A 23381-nucleotide genomic window follows, 5' to 3' on the forward strand; every position below is an offset into this window, starting at 1 on the left:
GGATGTTTCTCACAAGCGGACACTGAAGAATACATCCCAGCAGATACCTAACAGCTCATTTTGTGTCATGACAGTGTGAGAAATCACTTCCTCAAGACATTCATTAACCTTTCATTTCCTCCATAAATAATCAGTCAGAAATGTGGTTCATATTTTAAATTAATCAAAAACAGCTCTCTCGCTCTCTCTCTCACTCGCTCTCTCTCTCTCACTCTCAGCCCTTGAAATGACTGGAGAGCTTCTAATGCCAGCATGATAAGCATATTTAACTACATGGTTCCACTCCTTTGAGCCAGCTTAAACCTTATCTTCTCCAGGAAACCTTCCCTATCCATCCCAGCAGACCTTAGATACCTCTTCTTCTTCTCCAAGAATCTAGAACAATTATTGGTATTTGACATTTAGCACATATTGAGAAACCATGTAATGTACTGCCATAGGCAGACAGACCCAGGTTCTAATTCCAGCTTTACCATTTATGAGCTGTGTGGCCTTGGGCATATTACTTAAACTCTCTCTAGCTGAGGTTCCTCATCTGTAAAATGAAACATAATCTGCTAAATTGTTTTAGGGATTAAATGCATATAAAGCACCTAGCACACTGTGTGTCTTATACTAGGAACTCAATTAAGGGTAGCTGTTTTTACTGTTATTATAGCCTTTTATATATAGTTCTGGTTTGATACTTATGTAATTTTGTTATCTTCTCGAGTTGTTTTTTATCTTTACAAAAGATTTTTTTATTTACTTACTTAGCTGGGAGAGGTGCAGAAGGAGAGAATCTCAAGCAGACTCCCACTGAGCACAGAGCCCAACATATGGCTCGATCCCACAACCCCAAGACCATGACCTGAGCCAAAATCAAGAGTCAGATGATCAACTTCCTGAGCCACCCAGGCCCCCCCCCCAAGTTGTTTTTAAATCCTTTGATAGTTGTGTCCATGATAGAACTTGTCATGAAGCTTAAGCCTAATTGTACCCTACTTGCATGGGTTCTCCCAAGGCCTTACTATTCATGATTTTGTTTCTCTTTTCTTAAAGAAGGCTCCTAAAGTTAGGTATTAGTGTCAGACCTAGAACAAAATCTGGTTCCACTTCTGGTTGTATCTTTAACCTGTATGCTACCCCCCTCCCCTTATTCCCACTCGCTGCATTCAGTACCGTACTTTGTACATAGTACTTAATAAAGTGACATTTTATAAAATCTCAATTAACCAGATTTTGTCCTATTTAGCTATCTGGAAATAAGCTTATGTGAGGTATTTAGTCAAAAACTTCCGACTGACAACCAATACATTTCGTTGGAAATCATTCAATGCACTTATATATTTTAAAATAACAAAAATGCATTTTATAAACTGTAAGGCTTAGAATACAGTGTTATTCATGAAAATTACCATAAGAATGATGACCCCAACTAAGAATGATGACCCCCAACTGAGTTTCTCCACCTCAGCACTAGTAACATTTTTTACCAGACAATTCTTTGATGTGGAGGGCTGTCCTGTACATCGTGGGATGATTAGCAGCATCTTTGGCCTCTACCCACTATGTACTAGTCACTCTTCCAGATGTGACAACCAAATGCCTCCAGGCATCTCCAGATGTCCCCTAGGGGAAAATCCTCTCCCCCACTGCCCTGGGCCTTGTATCCAGCACCAAAAGCTGTATAAATGGTCACAAATCTTTCATATTAAGGCAGGAAAAGGAAGATAAGCATTTTAGAAAAGTTTCAATAAGCAAAAGCAACCTCGATTAACCTGAAAATCCCATTAGCCCCATTCCTGGAGTGTTCTATTCCCTAAGAATTCCAGATAACAACAAAAAAAGTACTGTACATTCTATTTTCTAATTTATATTCCATGTTCAGCCCATTTTCCATCTCAGCAGCTAAGTACAGAATCCAGTTCATGGGTGGGGGATCATCAGCTTCATCGCTTCTGCCATCTATTTTAAGTGACAAGGATGCTACTGACCTGGAAGTTTAGAGAGCTTTTTCTCCCTTGTTTTTGACACTTTTAACTTTGATGTTAGCAATTCTTCCTGTATCCTCTGACTGAAATTGAAATGTGCAAAAAGAACTCTGGTCCAGTTAACTGTGATTTTACTGTATACAAGAGACCTAACACTTTGCTGATCATTTAAAAGTAATTTGCTCTAGCCCATTGATTGATTATTGCACTTCCCATTGATTGGGCAATTGAAAATGCCCTTCTTAAATAAGCAATATCTCTTATTTCTTCTTCTGCAGGTTGTGATCCTGGGGAAACATTCAAGAGGTTATCACTACATGCTTGCTAACCTGGTAAGAACAAGTGGAGTTTTTGTTTCCCAGGGTAATATATTCTATTTCGTTTGTGTCATCTATAATCATCCAAAAAAGAAATACATGAAGAATGTAACGTGCCCTCTAGACACTTAGAGAAATGAATAAGTAAATACCAAAACTTGAATGCAATATCCTTGTTTTCAATTATGGTGTCTCTGTTTTAGCTGTGAAGCTTATATTCTCTCCTCATTTAAAATATAGTAATTTGATATGATTCTTTACCGATTATTCTTAGATCAGATTTGGATTTGAAATGTAAAACATTTTATCCAGGCTTGAAATATAACACAAGAGACAGGAGACACAGGAAACTAACTGACTCTTTCCCCAGTTAACCCAAGTATATGTGCACATCAGTACTGGATTTGTCTTTCCAGAATCAGACCACTACCAAATCCTTTCAAACCAGATACCAGAAGTAGATTTGAAAGTGGAACATCAAGGGACCCTGTCAAAGCATACAGCTACCTTTATACTTATAATAAAACACAAGTTGAATCTTTTCCTTCATATTTCCCATGCCTTTAAAATTTATGACGCATTAGAAGCTAGTATTTCATTTAGGTTAGATTATAGTTCTTTCTCCAAAAAGACAGTTGGTCTTAGAATTAACAAAATGGCTTCCAAGTCAGTAATATCTGTTTGGCAGAGGTTTGGAATAATGCTACCTCCCCAAAATGAAAGAGAAATGCTAAATGATCACTGTGATACTAAGAATCTTTTAAATTATTACATATCACAAGTTCTAACCCCAATCTCGTTTCATTATCACAACAGAATGATAATTGTTATGGAGCTCTTACACCAAAAGAATAACAACAAAAATGAAATATTATTATAATTATATTCTTAGATTTCTTAAAGAAAAAATCTTATTTTGTTTTAATGATGAAAAATTTTTAAATGAGAAAAGAGATGTTACTTAGGAAGTATGTTCATTCCAACACTTTATGAGATGAAGATTAGAGCTACTGCTTTAAAATGTAGTGTGCATCTTCTCCAATAGATTGCTCAAAGTGGAGCACTCCAGACCATTTGGGGGATAAATGAATAAACTCTTTTAGGAAATCTTGATTTTCCATTTAGATCTGAATACATTCAATTTGGTTTTTTTTTGGCAATCAATAAGTAAAGGATATTTGCTGACTCATTGGAAGTTAGACCAGGGCTCCCCAGAAAACATGGATGTCATAGCAAGGCACCTGAGGGCAGTTACTGATGGGTTTTTACCATTTCTTTCTCATCAATAAGTATTTTGCTCTCCTTCATTCCTTCTCCATTTTCCTTCTCTCCTGCCTTACATATCCCAGGGTTCACCCATCACTGACAGTACATGAGATGATTTTACATAGTACACACATAAACTTTTTTTATTATAATGGCAATGTATTATTTATTATATGTTAGAAAAATATGAGACGAGCACATCAAAATCCAAATTTCATGAATATCATTATGTCATACAGGGTTAAAGTACAGATTTAATAACAAATGAATCCATTTTGTAACATGTAAAATGTGTCATGTAAACAATAGCATGGGGGGATAAACATATGGCAAGATCTGGTTTTGTGGATGTGGCTGTGGTGGCATGTGGACTACTGAAGTTTGGGAAAGAGCACTGATGAGGGGTCAGAAACTTTGGGTTGTCATATGGACTTTACTACTAACTAGCTGTGGGACCTTGCCTAAGTCACTTTAGTTTCTTTACTGTGAAATTCAGATGGGAGTGAGGAGTTCATTGATGTAATTGTTGGGCCCTTTGGAAGCATATGCTAAGATATAATTAGAAATGCAAGACATTTACTGGGAGTGATACCTCTGGAAAATGAAAGGGAGAGGGTCACAAGTGGGAAGGGAGAGCTTAAGACCACAACTGAGGTCTGACATCAGCTAAGGAAAGGGAAAGGAAATTTGATGATGGTAGTATAGTTCTGAGAACATCTTGGCGAGCACAACTGAGAGTTCCAGTGCAAACACCTCCACACTGCCAAGAAACGGTGATCCACTGCACCACCACCTTGCTCAGCCATTGGCTGACAGCTGCTCAGGAAGCACATACCTCCTGCCTGAAAGCTGAGGAAGATCATGAAGCTGGAGGCTGTCAGCTAACTCAACTCTTCAAGGCAGGTTCCATCTTAAAGGGAGATCTGAGCCATGCATACGGATGATGATACGTAAAGACCTTCCCCATTCTAGAATTCTAACTGGGCCTCCCTATTCCTGACAACAATCCTTCAGATGAGCTTTGGTTTCAACTTGAGACCTAGACCTGACAGAAATGAAAGCCTGTGGAGTGATAGAACTGCAAGAGAGAAATATTAGGACAAAGTTGGGGGAAAGAATGGTTAACTGAATGCCTAACCAGGACTTCGAATCATGAGACATTGGGAGGAAGCCTACTACAAAAACAAGTAAAGTCTGGTCCTTCAGAATGAATGTAATATATAGTGTCATGTCAGTCTGCCTAATGAAAACGTGAACTCATTCACCATGCTTTGAGCTGCCACTCCTTTCCTCTAGTGACCTTCTTTTCATCTGAACTCAGTCATGTGTTTCCATAAGTCCCTGTACTCTATATCAAATTGTATACAGGCAATAGAGATAGGAACTGTTGCTAGTCTCTGATAAAAATGAGACAGATCATCCCACCATGGTTTCCAGGTTTTTAAAAGCAGATTAAGGGAATCCCTGGGTGGCTTAGTGGTTTAGTGCCCGCCTTCAGCCCAGGGCATGATCCTGGAGACCTGGGATCCAGTCCCATATCAGGCTCCCTGCATGGAGCCTGCTTCTTCCTCTGCCTGTGTCTCTGCCTCTCTCTCTCTCTCTCTCTCTCTCTCTCTCTGTGTGTGTGTGTGTGTGTCTCATGAGTAAATAAATAAAAGCTTTAAAAAAATAAAAGCAGATTAAAATACCCCAAATACGTCCACCAAAGTCTCTCTCTCACACACACACACACACACACACACACACACACCCCAAAACTATTTAGAAGTTACTCAGGTGGTCAAAAAAGGGTAAGTAGAGCTGTTTCCTCTCAAAATGAGCAGGGTGGATGAAAGCTGAAGACATATACACAAAGGAACAAAGTCTAATCTGATTCCTGGTATTATGATAACACAGAACCACTGCCTTCTTCTCCAAAATGCAAAGTCAAAAACGGTCACAGAGCTTACCTAAGCTTTCTGGAATCACCTACATCAGAGCACGATGTGTGCCCTTTGCCACAGAGCTACATCTATCTGGCAAAGATTTCTATGTGCTTTTACGTGGACATTTCTCTGGTAGCAATCCTAAAATGAGAAGACTTGGATAGTCCATGAATGCTTTGACACAGGCCTTTCACAGGTCAGGGTGTACATTTCATAGTGAATAATAAGCTGTAGAAACTTCTAACTTGTTGAAATCCCTGGAAGAAACAAAATATTCCATAAGAAGCACAGGCCAGAGATGTGATATGGTGAGCACACAGGCCAGAGGTTGACATCCCAATGATGAGAGAGCAAGTAAGTCTCTTACAAATTCTATTTCAGTTGATAATGTCAATTTTTAGGGGTTGTTCCATAATTAATTGTTTTCTCTTCCTGGACTCTAAGGTGGTAATGTTTCTCCACTCTGGTACCAGAGGTAACCAGCATGTATACAATCTGCCAGTCAGGCAACCTCTCTCTCTTTCAAGGCAAGGTCCTGGGTCAGGATCCTTTATACTGCATTCCCAAGCATGTTGTATATGTGGTTTAATCTTTTCATATATGTCAATAATGATAGCTCAGTCATTGTGTGCAGAACCCTAAACTAACAACCCTAGGCATAACATAATAAAAACAAGCACTAGACCCAGAGCTAGGAAACAAGGCTTCCTAATCCACAAAATGGAGAGTTAGACCAGATTACAATTTCTCCAAGTGTACTACTTATACACAAGAGGATTTTAGGGAATACACAGCAAAATTTCTTAAACTTACTACTTTTGAATTTATATTAATTGTGTATTGCAAAAAGATAACTATCCTTTCAATTCTGTGATTTTACAGATACCATTCCTTAGAATGAGGATAAAGTAGATATTTAGATTTAAAAATTTAGCCAATGTAAAGAAAAATATTAGGTAAATTATGGCTCAGATGATCCACCTATACGGCAAAAAAAACTGTAAAGGTGGCATATTAATGACTAAAATTTAGGAAACACTCCAAGGTCACCTCCAACTCTACATTTCTTCCCTCATGGAGGATCAGTATGGATCAGAAAAGGCTCTGAGTGAGAGTATAGGCACACCAGCTAGGCAAAAGCTAAGGATATAAATAGGGGAACAAAACCAGAGCCCTGTTATCCTTAGGGATATAAAGTCATAAGGCAGACTTAAAATCATTCAGGTAGGCAGAAGCCAAGAGGGGTTTGAGTATCCTTACCTAAGTTCTTTTTTTTTCCTTACCTAAGTTCTAAACATAGCTGATGATCTGAAGAATCAATCAAAACCACCTTGCAGTCAACACAAAATGAATTGGATCTGGGTTGAGATGGTCCAACAACAGATGTTCAGCACCCAGCCACCCAAATAAGACCAAAAAAACAAAATCCCAAGCATTTGAAGTGGCCCAAGGGAGAACATGAGCCATAGTGGACTTATTCAGTGTTGTACCAGTTAACCACTATCTTAGAAGACCCAACAGGGATCAAGACTAATCCCAGAGTGGGGGACTGTTGTTGATCCTACAAGTGGAAGTTAGATAATGTCAGCTGCCAGTGGTAGAGGGCCACATGAGCAGACATTCCAGGAGGCCATTGTGCTAGGGGGCAAAGGGAAGGAAGCTAGCATATCTTAGACTCCTCATTGCTGTGTCAGCTATTTTCTTCAGACTGCTTACTAAATTTACTCAGAACTCCCATGAGGAGAGACTTCTTACCTTGGCACCTCCCTAAGCTTTTTAGAGATCAGGAAAATGGGCTCAGAAAAAATATATGACCTGCCCAAAGTCTCAGAGCTAATCCATTGCCAAGCTAGGCCTCCAATGCAGGTTGAGCAGACTCTTGACAGAGCACCTTCCTCTTTCCCTTGACCCACTCAAGCATCTCAGTGAGACAAGAGGCCAGCCCCACAAAGGTCACTTAAGAACATTTGCAAAGACATAAATGCGTATGAATGAAATACAAACTATACATTTATGAGAGTAAAGTGATCAGAAAGAAAAAAGGTTTAAAAACCAAGGGGAGCCTTGTGAAACGGCGTCTGAAACTTGTCCAAGAGCCAATCTGAAATGCGTCTTAACAGATACCAATTATATCTGTCCATCACTCTCTTCTCTTGTGCCACATTCCCTATTCTCTCTCTCTCTCTCTCTCTCTCTCTCTCTCTCTCTCTCTCACACACACACACACACACACACACACAAACCCCTCTCTCCTGCTCTCTCATCTCCCCTCTTGCTCTTGCTCCCTCTTTTCTCTTATCTGCCCCATTCATATTATTAGCATGCCAGGAAATAATGGGGGGCACTAGCTTACATCTAATTTTTTCAAATTTTTATTAAAACAAAAGTACCATTCAAAATCCAAAAGAGACCACAAGGAGTAATGTAAGCTTGAAGAACTGAACTCTACAGTCTTCTAAATCTTCTAATGTACCTGAAACAGAGAGGGACTCCCTTTGTTCAGAGGGAAAACAAGTTCAAGTGAGATTGGGTCATGTGTTTTGCTTGCCAATAACAATTGTTCCCTTCTGCTCCCTTCCCCTTCCAGGTCTTCTCATTTTGTTTGCTACTCCTTCCCTTCCTTTGTTCTTCCATTTTTATATTCTAAATAAAAAATTCAAATGCTCGAGGCACCTGGGTTGCTTAGTCAGTTAAGCATCTGACTCTTGATTTCGGCTCAGGTCTTGGTCTCAGGGTTGTGAGATCGAGCCCCACATTGGGCTCCATGCTGGGCATAGAGCCTGCTTAAGATCCTCCTTCTTCCTCTGCCTTTTCTCTCTCTTTAAAAAAATTCAAATGCTCAAAGCCACATGTTGTGAACAATGACACCTCAGAAGCTAGCATGTAAACACAGAGCTCACTGGACTGGAGCCTGGCCTTACAGGCAAAGGAAGTGGGATATAAGTGAAAAATCCCCACTGGTCCCAAATGCCAGGAGCCCAGTCACCCCCCCCCCCTGGGTACACAACTTCTCTGGTGGCTGAGAATTCACTTTCTTCTCCAAACAGAGGTAGGTTATAGCAGAGCACCAAGGGATGGGGAGTTGGGGACTGGGCTGGGGTCCAACTTCCTACCTGGCATTTAGAAATCCACAGGCACTCATCAACTTAAAGTTGCCAACATTGAGACTCTCGTTCTCCCTGTCCAAAAATGCCCCCATTGTAATAGCCAACTCTCTCTCTCTCTCTCTCAACAAAGAAAGATTATTTTCTACCCAATGTTCTAGCAAGATAAATCGAAAGAATTCTATTTTCTTCCCCAGGCTCTCAGATCATGTCCTCTAAAACAGTGCTTCTCAAACTATCTGTGAAGAAAAGCCAATTTTTTCCTCCATATCGTCACAGATCAACAAAAGTGCAACAGAAATAAATTATTGAAAGTATGAAATAAACAAAACAAAGAATAGAAAATACAAGCCAGATTTTTTAGTATTACATTTAACAGCCATATTAGCCTATCAAATTGCTATGAAGGTTTATGAAAACTTGCTTTCTATTTCTTTATTTTACCTCTGATTGCTAACAAACAGCAGAACAGCACCAGTCCACATACACTCTGGGTAATACTGCTCTAAAGATCTTTATAGTAAGTTATTTTTCCTTTGTATCACTTGTATGCCCAATACCTTGTTCACTCCCCTGCAAGGAAGACAGAAGATGGTGTCCTTAAGAATTTTATAGTCATAATGGACAGACAAAACTTTTAGAGCTCATGATAATTGGCATGGAGCTAGAACAGGTGCTAGGACAGGGAATGAAGAGAAGCTAGAGTATGGAGAATCAAAATTCTGCATAGCATGGCCAAACAAGTTCTCTCAGGAAAGGTGACTTTGAAATGATCCAAATGATGTAAAAGATCCAATTATGTGAAGAATCAGGAAAAGTTCATATCATGCATAGGGAACAGCATGTGCCAAGGTCCTGAGGCAGAAAAGAGTTTGATACCTTCACTGAACTGTCAGAAGGCAATCTTGGCTAGAGCAGAGGTGAGTTTCAGATTATGTAAGGCTTCAGTAAGCCTGGTTAAAGGACTTTTAGCTTTTCTCAACAGTGATAGAAAGCCACTGAAGAACTTCAAGCTGGAGTAAGGGTGCATGAACTGATTTTTGCTTTAAAAAAAATCAGTGTCAAATGGATGGATCTTATGGTATTTAAATTATACCTCCATACAACTGTTTAAAAAAAGAGATCAGTGGCTATTTTTCCCAGTAATAGCGCTTATATCAACTTATATTCATACAAATAATTCCCACTGGACTAAAGTGCCAAGAGGTCAGGGCAAGTTTGATATGGCTCATTATGTTACCAATGGATTGCATTTAAAAGGCTTCAAAGTATGTTGATTAGAGAATAGAACAGTGAGCAAACAATACAAGCACCTATAATCAAGTGCTAATTTATATGGTGTAATCTTCAACTCCACACACTACACCCTCCCAGGAGGATGGACCTGCTTCTCGAAAAAGACTTATGTCTCTCATTAGCAACCTGATAACTTAAGTCACCACAATTACTATGCATTTCCCTATCGCACAACTCAAATGACACTAAAGATAGAGCTAGCCTTCATCCAAATTATGAGATAAATACTTGACCTTGGCAGCTTCCCAACCCTCTTTCTACTGCTTTTATCTTCCCCATAGGCAAGCCACCTTTCCCATTTCTCACCTATAATCTGCCATCAACTCATTGAAAGTCACTGAACTTATCTTGTTTCTGTTTTCCTTTCAGTACAAAATGTACCCTAAGAATAGTATTATATGAAAGGAATCTCCACGTAATATCTTGAAAATAAATGCTCTAAAAGTAAGCTTTGAATATATTTATTTGCAACTCTCCATTATCCATACTACCAGAAGGAAATTGAATTACAGTATATATAAATCAAGGGAGACAGGATAATACTAAAGTCATTTAAATCTTTGCAAGACTGACTTGTCTGGCTATTCTGAAATCAGGACAATCTTGTTTGAATGCCAATTGTATAACCAGTATCTGTATAAAAGATGGCCCTGGAGAAATCAGTCAAGGGTAGCTTACAAGTCTCCCATATAAACTGCTTATACACAAAAGTCATGGTTGTTTTTATAAAGTTGCATTTGGATGTGGGCAGCAGTGCGATGGATCAAACAGATGTGACGTGATCAAAAAGTGATATGACTGATGAAATATAGCAGAACTCACAAATTCAAATGAGTAGTTTCCCTCTCAAAGGAATAACTCCTAGAGATTATATCCATATTTCCGTCAAATATTGCCATTATTACACAGAGACAAATAGTCAACTGTACAGATACCTAAAACATAAAAAGTGAGAAAGTAGTTTCAACTCATCCAATCTGTGAGCATCAGGATTGCCTCCAGTCTTCCTCTGCCTTCTTTCATCTCTTTTCCTTTCTCCCTCTGCACATTATTTTGGCCCAGCCAAAGGAAAAGAATTAGCCAAACAACAATTTTAACCAAACAGAACTGGTGAGATACAAACAGCACTAGAACTTGTTAAGTCCAGTCTAAGCAAAAGTCCTTGAGTATCTCATCATCACATCTAGTTAATAAAATCCTATGAAATAGTAAAATGAGCTCAACAGATATTCCACATAGTATAGCAGGGAATTGGGAATGTTGGAATCACTTAGCAATGATGCTGTGACAATACACATATATTTATTCCATGGAAAGTATAGGAAGGCATGCAGTAATGAAGGAGGACAAAAGCCCATAAACAGTCAACAGTGTGCAAAAGCCTACGTAATAATTGGCCAAAAATGAGTACAAATGGACCCTTTTACTACCTGGTAGAGATTGTAAAGACAAATTTGATATCAATCTTCCTTAGTCATTATTGGAAATGGTTCTTGAAGAATGAAATTTCAGTAGAGACCACCAGAGCTGTCAGTGATGAAGCAGGGGCCCTTTCTAGACAAAGAGAACAAAACAAAGGTAGCATGGTTCAAAAGGGCATAATATGGTTACAGCATGAGGTCTGTTGAAGGAAGTGGTACAGATGAGCCAGAGGAGTGGAAAATAAAGATAATGGAAATTCTCAAAGGCCAAGTCAAGACATTTTGCTGTTAATACATTTGTAGAAAGTAGGGAACCATTACAACGATTTGAAGAAAGGAATAGTATGCTCTAACTGGTATTTTAGGAAAGTAAATCTATTTATTTAGTTAGTTAAAGATTTATTTATTTATTTATTTGATAGAGAGTAGGAGAGAATGTGGGTTACATGAGGGGCAGAGGGTGAGGGAGAGAGAGAATCTCAGGCAGACTCCCCACTGAGCACAGAGTCTGATGCAGGGCTTGATCTCAGGACCCTGAGACCATGACCTGAGCAGAAGTCAAAAGTCGGGTGCTCAAGCAACGGAGCCACCCAGATACCCCAGGAAGGTGAATTTATTATGTAAAAAATTAACTGGAGAGGTAAAGAACTGGACATTAGAGTACCAGCTAGGAAACTCAGACAATAATCTAGGCCAGTGGTTTTGAAACCCACTTGTATTTTGAAGTCACTTGGTGAGTTTATAAAGATACAGGTGCAAGGACCTCACACCCACTGACCCAGTAGGCCTAAAGTACATTAATTCAAAGAAGGGATACAGGAAGAGGAAGAGATTTTGAGGGAATAAAATAACTTTTCTTTGGGGCACATTCTTTATAAGGTGCTCATGGAATATGAAAGTTAATTTAATCAGCAGACAGGAAAGGGGTGCTAGAGTACGAGACAGGCTCTAATTAGAGACTCATTGGTGTCTCATTCAGTGAACTCAAATTAAAAATTCCAAAAGAAAATGAGAATTAATTTGTTTTATAGACTCTGAAGTCTCAAAATGTAACAAATTCATTGGCTGAGGTAGTATGTATGGTAAGTGTTGTCCTCTTAAAAAATTAGGTTCTCAGAGCCCAGCTGGATGAGAAATCATGACTATCTACCTCCACTCTCAAAATTAAAATGGAAAAAAGGTAAAGAAAAAACAAAGAACAAATTCTAATATCTTTGGATAGGAGATCCCAGAAGGCAAAACTAGTTTTCAAGCAAAAAATGAACTGCTATGATTCAGCAAAGGAATAGGACAGTTGCTATAAAATAGCAAACTGCTTATGCAAAATGAGCCATCTTTTCCCACGCAAAATAACAAATAAATCCACTAGAACATAGTTTATTTTTGATAAAAATATGTTATTTTAAAATACATAATTTTTTTTGTCAGGGGAATTTTATTTTATTATTATTTTTTTAATAATAAATTTATTTTTTATTGGTGTTCAATTTAAAATACATAATTTTAATAGCAGATGAAGCTCAGTGAGAAAATAGAATTCATAACACAGAAATTTCTTTTGGAGTCAGACATGCTAAAATACATGTATTAAATAAAAGGATATGGGATTTTCTGTCCTTTTTGGAGCCGTTGCTGTTGGGAAAGTGCTCAGGTCAGGCACTTAAGCCCTGAAACAAAAGTCAGGACAAACCAAAAAGACTTAAAGAACTTTAAAACAAATGTCACTATTATTTAAATAGAAGGGAAGGGAGAAGAAATGGGTGGGAAATGTCAGAAAGGGAGACAGAACATGAATACTCCTAACTCTGGGAAGCAAACTGGGGGTGGTGGAAGGGGAGGAGGGCGGGGGGTGGGGGTGAATGGGTGACGGGCACTGAGGGGGGCACTTGACGGGATGAGCACTGGGTGTTATTCTGTATGTTGGCAAATTGAACACCAATAAAAAATAAATTTATTATTAAAAAAATAAAATAAAACAAATGTCAATTTAGTTTTGAGCCAAGAGTGTGAGTTAAAAAGCAGAACCTTCTGAACTCATTTATCACATATTCAAACTGGTAATCAAACATACTTTTTCTAAAGATAAGAATTTTCTAAAAACATTTTTTAACAAAAACTGATATCTATTCACATGTATTGCTGTCTGGTCATTGTACTACTACTCAGCCATTTTCAGGGGACTGAGTTGGAAATGGAGTATAAGGAGAGGCTAGGCCTATGCGCCAGGGAGAAGCCTGGGTGGGAATACTTAAAAGTATATGTGACAGGAGGAGGCCTCATGAGAAGGTTCAAAGCTGATTGCCTGAGGGAATGGTGTCCCAGCCCATGTGTGTTTCTGTCAAGGAGGAGTGAGAATGGAACTTTCTGGAAAAGGTCGCATGAGAAAAACTGACCAGGTTCTGGGGTGGAGTCTAAGGTAGCTGGCTGTGGAAAATAATTTGACAGCTGGCAGGCAAACAGGTAGGATGCCTTCCTCTACTACTTCCCACCACTAGCAATCCCATCTCCTTCCTCTTTTACTCTTGTGTTTGGGTGTTGAAAACCTAACTCTACTTCATTAGACTTTTTTTTTTTTTTTGAGCCATATATCCTTAGAAGATTTTTTTTCTTTTTAAATTTCTTTTTAAATTCCAGTTAGTTACTATATAGTGTATTATTAGTATCAGGGGTAGAACTTAGCATTTCATCAGTTGCATATAACACCCAGTGCTCATTACATCAAGTGCCCTCCTTAATGCCCATCAACCAGTTACCCCCCATCCACTTCTTCCCCAGCAATCCTCAGTTGGCTTCCTGTAATTAAGAGTCTCTTATGGTTTACCTCCCGGTTTTCATCTTATTTTTCCTTCCTTTCCCCTACGTTCATCTGTTTTGTTTCTTAAATTCCACATATGAGTGAAATCATATAGTATTTGTCTTCCTCTGACCAACTTACTTCCCTTAGCATAATACTGTCTAGTTCCATCCACGTTGTTGCAAATGGCATACTTTTTGATGGCTGATTAACATTCTGATGTATAAATCTTATTTATTCATTCATTTGTCAACAGACATCTGTGTACTTTCCATAGTTTGGTTATTGTGGATATGGCTGCTATAAACATTGGGAGGCATGTGCCCCTTCAAATCACTATGTTTGTATCCTTTGAATAAATACCTAGTAGTGCAGTTGCTGAGTCATAGGGTAGTTCTATTTTTAACTTTTTGAGGAAGCTCCATACTGTTTTCCAGAGTGGCTGCACCAGTTTGCATTTCTACCAACAGGGTAAGTGGGCTCGCCTTTCTCTTCCTTCTCACCAACACCTGTTGTTTCCTGAGACATTAATTTTAGCCATTCGGATTGGTGTGAGGTGGTATCTCATTGTGGTTTTGATTTGTCTTTCTCTGATGCCAAGTGATGTTGAGCATTTTCTCATGGGTCTGTTAGCCATTTGTAGGTCTTCTTTGAAGAAACGTCTGTTCATGTCTTCTGACCATTTCTTGACTGGATTTTTTTGGGTTTTGGGTGTTGAGTTTGCTAAGTTCTTTATAGATTTTGGATACTAGCCCTTTATCTGAGATCTCCTTTGTGAATATCTTCTCCCATTCCATAGGTTACCTTTTAGTTTTGTTGATTGTTTCCTTTGCTGTGCAGGACCCTTTTATCTTGATAAAGTCCCAATAGTTCATTTTTGCTTTTGTTTCCCTTGCCTCTCTAGATGTGTCTAGCAAAGAGCTGCTGCAGTCGAGGTCAGAGAGGTTGCTGTCTGTGTTCTCCTCTAGGATTTTGGTGGATTCCTATCTCACATTTAGGTCTTTCATCTATTTTGAGTCATTAGATTTTTCCAGAAGTTTTAAGCATCTGAGGACTCTAAATTCGCCACATAGCAGATTTTGGGTAGCCATTCCCAAGTGCAGTGATCATGTGAAAGAATGAAATGGGAAACTAGGAGGAAAGTAGCTCTCTCTTAAAGATCTGTCTCTATATCTTACCCCTCTTTCCCTTTTCCACTTTTACCTAGTGGCTTTTGGGCGATAAAATCTGTATGGGCAGTTTTACAAAGGCTTTAAGGAGGCCAAAGACTTCAGTTCTAAAAAAAAAAACAAAAACAAAAAACCAGACAGAATGGCAAGTCCCACTTGTAGATCACAGTGTGATGGGGAGGGAGGAGCTTTTTTATAAAGTTTAGGGAAGACAGGGGACCAAAATCCCCCAAAGTGCCGACTTTGGGTGGCAGACGTTAAGTAAAGATCACTGAGGGGTAACAAGAAAAAAAAAAAAAAGACCAGAAACCACCAACTTCTACCATCTCAGGCTCTCATTCTCCCCTTCCTCCTTTCTGCTGTTACTTACTGGATCTATGGTGATCAGATCTGTCCACTTACTGTCTTAACAGAGAGTTTAGGGCATTTGTCCTCAGTTCTCCAAACTCAAGGACTGTGGATGAGAAGCTCAAAAAAGAAAATCTAGCAAGTGATCATGAGCAAGAATAATGATTTAAAGTTGAAAGGTAAGTGGAGAAGGAAAACCAGAATCTCTTCCCTGATGCCACCATACCTACCATTTGTCTCTTTTCCCCCAGTTGTTCATAGCATCCCTTGTCTGTTGAAGGTTTGGTTGTCAGGTCGGCTGAATCAGTGTCTTTGCTGAGGCTTTGGGGAGAGTCAGGCCTCAGTTTTCAAAGCATCACGAACTATGCTTATCCACAACTACAATGGAAATATGTGGTAGAAAACAATATGTTTTAAAACAATCGAACAGAAATGGCAAACACGGCTAAGAATCAGGCGGTTTCTGCTCTCCAGCTAACAGCTCTCTCCTAACTTCCTTCTTTCCTCATCGTTCTTCACTGTTTTGTCTCTTTACCCTTTCATCTGCTTAATGTCATGTCTTTTGTACATTGCTACATTTCTAATGTAGTCTTTTTTCCAGAGGGTTTAGAGGTATCTGGCATTTAGATCCAAACTTGAGGTGGGTATGTTGCCATTTCAAAAAGAAAAATCTAACAATTTTAGTTTTTATATCTTGGGGACTATCGGTGGCCACTCAAATCATGGGACTTAGCAATATTTGGTACAAAAATCAAATTCTTTTTTAAAAAAATTTTCATAAATAGGATGACAACACATGACTATTAGCCAGAACCACTTTCTTCACAGCCCCCTCTCTACCATTCACCTCCTTTCCCTTTTCCCCTCCTACTTCCTTGATATTTGTTGGTCAGCTCAGCTGTATTTATGTCTTTTAAGAGGGTTTATAGGGAGAATCTAGTCTTGATTGTCTCAACCTTGAGGATGTGGGTTGCTGCATCTAAATCCTGAGCACCAGAGCAACATTCAGGCCATAGAATCTAAGAGATTACAAATAAGCAAAATGTACACAAATGAAACAAAGGAAGACCAGAAGCCAGCCAACTCTTGCCCTTAAGCAACAAGGTATCTCATCTCTCTATATACCTGTTACCTCCTTTCTTTTTCTACCATATTTCTTCTGTCTCCATTTTGTCTGTGAGTCCATGTTAGTGCTTTCTGACCTTACAGAAGGATAAGCCCTCAGGGCAGTCAGTAGGCGCTAGAGTTGCATGTATCTTACCAAACAGAATGGTTTGAGGTGACCTGCCCCTGGCTTGATTTGAGTTGCTGTGGATGCAGTTCTTCCTGTGAGGACAGCCAGGCTGATTCCACTCTGAGGTGTGCATTCCAGAACTCATTCGCAGGCATGTCTGTCATAAAACATGGATTGACTGAAAAACTTCTAGGTCCTCAGTGGTATGGTTTCTGTGAGGTAGAAAGATGAGTGCAGAGGATGCCTATGAAGATGTTTTCAAATTATAATGTGTTTATTGGAGAGGAAGATACCCAAGCAGGAATATGTGGGCCTACATGACAGAATAAAGCCTACTGGGAGTAAGTGGGTATGATTGGTGAGGTAAATATGAGCTATACCCCTCCCTTTAGTATCCATGCCAAGAAAAGGAGAGTGAGGAAACATCTTTCTGGAAAGAAGCAACATGGTGAGTAACCAGACTAAAGTGCTAGCTCTTGTGCCCTAAGACAGACATGAGAGTTCAGGGATCCTTTCTCTCTCCCTCCCTTTTGTTAATTCTCTGTTGCCATTTTAACATGCTATGGATATTAGGCAAACAGGAGTATGATGCTTATGAAAGTGTGAGGGGCGCAAGAGATACTGCTTCCTAGTGCATGCTGTGGCAATGACCCTGAAGACCAGGATGGTGGCAGAAGCATTCTCAACCCCCTTCTTTCAAGGAAAGGAGCTCCACTTGTCCAGCCCAGGCTTTTAAGACACAGGACAGCATCAGAGGGCACACTCTTCATCCCCGCCAGCAGGCAGGTGGGCAGTTGGTCAATGTTCTTGTGTAATACTTGTTAACTGACAAATACAGTTTGGCACAGTGAGTGAATTAAAGCCATTTGTTAAAATTTTGTCCCAGGCTCTTTATTTGTATATATGTCGGGGGGTAAGGGTGGGGATTTGGGTAATAGGCTTAAGCCCTATTTGGAGCCTCTACTACTTCATACCAAGTCAGTCTCTCTGCTGATTGTAGTGCAGGGGGGCAGCAAATGGGAGAAAGCATTCTTAGTTTCCTTCATTAAGGAAGACTGTGGGACAAAGCTCAACCTAACAAGTTAATGTTAATTTTAAAAACAGTTTTTTGGTTATCAGAAAGGAGGAATGATAGTGATGCAAATTCTTTGTCCAGTCTCCATGGACTCAAGGCCCACTTGTGAAAGCAAGAGGGAGGGGGCTGTGAGTAGTAACTGATAAAGTTGTTTCACTAAAATATAAAGAAAGGTGAATTAAAAGAAGTGGGAGTAGGGGTGGTGACTAGAGAGGCACACAGAGGGGGCCCTTCTGGATATTGGTTACATTTATGTGTTCGGTTAGTGAGAATTCATCAGGTTATATACTTAAAGATAACTGTACTTTTCTATATGATTGTTATACTTCAATAAAAACTTAGAATCCAAAAAAAAACTTCAGAGAACAGGTATATGCATTTATCAGAACTCATCAAGTGCTACATTTATGATTTGTATATTTCATTGGATGTAAATTTTACCTCAAAGAAGGAAGGAAGGAAAAAAGGAAGGAAGGAGAAAGAAAAGAAAAGAAAAGAAAAGAAAAGAAAAGAAAAGAAAAGAAAGAAAAGAAAAGAAAGAAGAAAAGAAAAGAAAGAAGAAAGAAATTGCAAACAAAAATTGAACTCTAGTTAATGAAAAGAAAAGAAAAGAAAGAAAAAAAGAAAAGAAAAGAAAAGAAAGAAAAGAAAAGAAAAGAAAGAAGAAAGAAATTGCAAACAAAAATTGAACTCTAGTTAATGACTTCCTGCCAAAGTCTTTTGGTGTGAAGTATATAATGTCCACAACTTAAAGTGCATCTAGAAAACAAAATGGAGTGATGGATGGATAGAAGAATACTAATTGTGAAATCTGATTTGAGACTATATGGGTATTCACTGTACAATTCTTTCAACTTTTTTATATATTTGAAAATTGTATATTAAAATGTTGGGCAAGAGAGTCTAAAGAAGGGAGGAGAATTCTCCTCATTTCTTTATGAATATAATTGTTGACTTCAGCCCATTGAGGACATAAATGCATCCACTGCAACTACCAAGAGCCAGGCATCCAGCAGAAACAGCACAATTCCTGGGAGAAGTGTTCTAGAAGATAGCAGTGCCCAGTGGAGCTGGTGGTACCCAGGTGGAGATGGCCTGGTGTGAACCTGAAGAGATTCCTTCAGGAGACTTAGGTGACAGAGACACCAGATGGTAACCAGAGTGAGAAAGAAAATGGTGTGTGATTTGAAGTAGATGTCAAGACTTGTTTATAAACACATGTGAGACATACCCTGGGGTTTGTACCATCATATACAACCAAGCTGTCAGTTTTGCTCTTTGGCATTTCCGTAAGTCACAAATGTTGAAAGTACTCATCATTAGAATCTGAAGCAATCTGCTGTGCTTGGCATGTTAAGCTGAAGAAAAGATTTTAAACCTCTAGTTAGGGTCAAGTGTTTCAACACTTTCCCAGTTCCATGAAGCATTGTATTTGTACTCAGTAAAGAGAAACGAAAAATACAGGTAAGTGAAACAAATCAAAACATTTGCTTGAAGTTGGCACCCATGTTTGTCCTTGCAGCAGCAATACTAAATAAAGAGGCACTAAAACGAAAGAATGCATATTTTCTCCATCATGCCTGTAGTTTCGGAGACCTAGTACCCTGGGAGTTAGTCCAAATCCAGCATTTTTTAGTATCTGTAATCGTCATCGTTGTCATAATTGAGGTGTAGTTGACATAGAACACTGTGTTCAGGGTTTTCTTGATTGTTTGGAGAGTGATCCTGAGGAAGGGCCTTTCATTTTCTCCTTAGCGTTCTAACCAACAGAGATGGTAAGAACTCACCACCTCCCACAAATAATGATTCTCTTTCATTCTCTTTCTAGGGTTTTACCGATATTTTGCTAGAAAGAGTCATGCATGGGGGAGCCAACATTACAGGATTCCAGATTGTCAACAATGAAAACCCTATGGTTCAGCAGTTTATTCAGCGCTGGGTGAGGCTAGATGAAAGGGAATTCCCTGAAGCCAAGAATGCACCACTAAAGGTAATGTTCCATGGCATGCAGAAACCTTAGGCCAGCTTTTCACAACATCTCAGTATGGCCTTTATATATTTACGGCCATCCTGTGATCAAGTGGCCTTCGCTCAGAAGCGTTTCAAGAATGCTAAAAATCAAACTGCAGGTGCTGCTGCGTTTGAAAACTAAGCTTGCAAATAAAGAAGCGATTGAGAAGGAGGCCCTTTAAAACCTGGGGTTTGGGAATGTTAACTAATTTTTTAATGAATTTCATTTGTAACATGCTCATAACAATTTACAATATTACAAGAACCTGAGTCGGGCAAAGAGTGGGGGCAGTGGGAATAGGTAAGGAAGATTGATAGTCTGAAACAGAAAATTAGATTTTACATTATTTATGTGATTGCTTTGTGTTAATAAGTTTCATGAGTCTCAGTACACCCAAGTGAATTGGGCTGTAATACAGAGCGCATGTTGTCTGTACATATATTGAACGGAAATGTTTTCCTGCTTGGAAAAGTATCTTTAAAAGTAATTAGATTACCTAAGTTGCTCATTTTCATGAAATCAAGATAAGAATATTAAAGGTAGAAAGTCATGCTTAGAGTGAACATTTTTCACAGGTGTTCCCCTATGGCTAGAAATCCCATTATTTAAAAATCAGGAATTAAAACAGATAAATTACAGGAAAGTTATTCATGTAACACAAATGACCCTTTAAGTGTTTATATTTTAAGTAACCATTCCCTCAGTGCATTGATTCAAGTACAAAACTGACTTTAAATTCTTCCTTCCTTATACAGTGACAGTATGTATATACCATGGCTGTGGGATCCCTGTGACCAAGATAAGGAACCAAAGTAGAGTCAAGGCCTTTCCCTAAAAAAAAAAAAAAAGAAAGGGGGTGAATAGTTCTTTTCTCAAGGTTTCAAGATACCCATCCTCACATCCTCCCCAGCAAGAATAGAATGAGAGAGAACAGTGGGGACCTAGACCAGAGAAGAGACACGTTCTGTATCACCTGGTCAGGTCCACCCTAAATGAGTCACATGAGACTATAATACAAGTGGGCCCTGACTTTATACAAATGGTATGTTTTAGAAAAGTTAGGAGTTAAGCATGATTTGTTCATTCATTTAAGCCACGCGCTAGTTAAGTGGTATTCTGTAGTTGTAGTGGTCATAGCATACATGCCAGATCTTTCCAGGGTAGTCCCATTTTAAAACATTCTGTCCCATGGTCAGATCAGGCATCCTGATGTGTTTCAGCAAATATGGTCACAATCCCTGTGATGTTAGGGTTTGCAGTCAAATTACTTTCAAGATGATTATTTTCTTTCTTATTGAGGTAGACTTGACATACAGACTTATATTAGTTTTAGGTATATAACATAATGACTTGAGATAGATGATAGATAGATAGATAGATAGATAGATAGATAGATAGATAGATAGCAAAATGATCACCACAATAACTTTAGTTACCATCCATCACCACCACAGTTACAATTTTTTCTTGTGATGAGAACTTTTAAAATCAACTCTAAGCAATTTTCAAAATACAATACAGTATTATTAACTATAATCACCGTGGTGTACATTACAGGACTTCTTTATCTTATAACTGGAAATTTTCACCGTTTGACTACTTCCACCCATTTCCCCCATCCCCTACCCCCAGCCCCAACCTCTGGCAACCACCAATCTGTTCTCTCTGTTTCTATTAGTTCAGTTTTGTTTGGCTTTTTTTAGATTCCACATTTAAGTGAGATCACACAGTATTTGTCTTTCTCTGTCTGACTTAATTTCACTTAGCATAATGCCCTCAAGATCTATCCATGCTGTCATAAATGGCAGGATTTCCTTTCTTTTTGTGGCTGAATGATATTCCACTATATATGAGCTTATATGTTCCACTATATATATATATACATATAGAGAGAGAGAGCTTATACATATATATATGCCGCATTTTCTTTAGCCACTCATTTGTTGATGACACTTAGATTGTTTCCATGTCTTGGCTATTGTAAATAATGCTGCACTGAATGTGGGAGTGCAAATATCTTTTTGTAATAGTGATTTTGTTTCTTTTGGAATAAATACCCAGAAGTGGAATTTCTGGATCACATGGTGGTTCTATTTTTAATTTTTTGAGGAACCTCCATACTGTTTTCCATAGTAGCTGCACCAGCTTACATTTCCACCAAGAGTGCAAGAGGGCTCTCTTTCCTCCACATTTTTGCCAACATTCATTATTTCCTGGTTTTTTTATACTAGCCATTATAACAGGTGTGAAGTGATATCTCATGTGCTTTTTTGATTTGCAGTTCCCTGATGATTCAAATTTTTTCAATGTACTAAATCTACCCACTACATTTAAGTGAGCTTATACAAATTTAGATTTTAATAAACTACCTGTCCACTGCTTTGCCATCCTAATTTTAACAGGTAATAGGTAGAGGCAAAAATTCATTTATGCAATATTTTAAGGGGTACACCAAGTGTCAGTCACCGTGTCTTAGGCACAAAAAACAAGGATAAAAGGGTGAAAAGAATACTACAGAGTAGTCTATGTTTGCTCAAAAGTTATAGAGGTTGTACAAAAGAGAAGGAAAACAATCTTAGCTCTGGATTATTTATTGATAACTCATGGTATGTAGAAAGTACAGTTCTCAGAACTTGCTGAGAAGAACTATTTATAAGAAAACCCCTTTAAAAAGCTTAGGAAAATGGAATCTTTAAATAGATAGTTACAACTTTCAGATGCTTTTGCGTAGTATTAGTCATGGAAACTCACTCTATAGCAATCAGACCAAAAGCCCACTTTAAAAAAATGATACAATATTTTATTAGGAAATAAAATTGTCTAGAGATTACAATCCTGATGCTTAATTTATTCTATATTTTATGAATGTTGCCTTTTAGGGCTTTCTTTTTACATGCTCACACATTGGTAAGTAGGAGCTGAAAATGTAGAAATTAAATAGCTCTTTTGGCATGGCTTGGAATTATAGACAATTCATGCAGTCAGCTGGAAAAGAGAACACCACCATGTTGGGTTTATGTAGTGCTAGGATGGACAGACACAAATTTTTTTTTTTTCATGAGAGACTATATGCCCCCTGTTATAGTCACACTTGAAGATTTGCTAGTGAAAGAAAAGTAACATGAGAAAAGTAAGAAAAGTAAATAGATAGTTGTAAAGATGACAATGTATTCATTCCCGATTCTATTTGGACATACTATGGAGAGAAAACTCCCCCTAGGACATTTTGCCTCATTAAAAAAATCAGTAGAATTCTATATCTTCCCAGTGTTTGTCACCCCTGGAAAACAGAGGCTAGCTTATTTTAATCAGACTTCGTTGACTCATTTAATGAAAAGGTATCTGCCCTATCAAATCACAGATAATCAAACCCCTTGTATTAAGTGACTGGTTTCATCCCTAGTAGAGCATATCAGTATATCCAAGGGATAGAAACTAAGTGTTCTTG

General features: G+C 38.5%; 1 protein-coding gene across 8 annotated transcripts in view; it reads left to right on the forward strand.

The window, feature by feature from the left end:
* Positions 1-23381, forward strand: part of GRIA3 (glutamate ionotropic receptor AMPA type subunit 3) — a 282153-nt gene that overhangs the window by 162659 nt on the left and 96113 nt on the right. For all 8 annotated transcript variants that reach the window (XR_007409376.1, XM_025431120.3, XM_025431121.3 and 5 more), the window contains 2 exons: positions 2252-2305; positions 19751-19912. Coding sequence is in view for 7 of the 8 variants with exons in the window: in XM_025431120.3 (XP_025286905.1) it covers positions 2252-2305; positions 19751-19912 (216 nt within the window). In the remaining variant the exon portion in view is untranslated. The remainder of the gene's footprint in view (positions 1-2251; positions 2306-19750; positions 19913-23381) is intronic.

Source organism: Canis lupus, chromosome X (assembly GCF_003254725.2).
Source record: "Canis lupus dingo isolate Sandy chromosome X, ASM325472v2, whole genome shotgun sequence".
Lineage (NCBI taxonomy): Eukaryota > Metazoa > Chordata > Mammalia > Carnivora > Canidae > Canis > Canis lupus.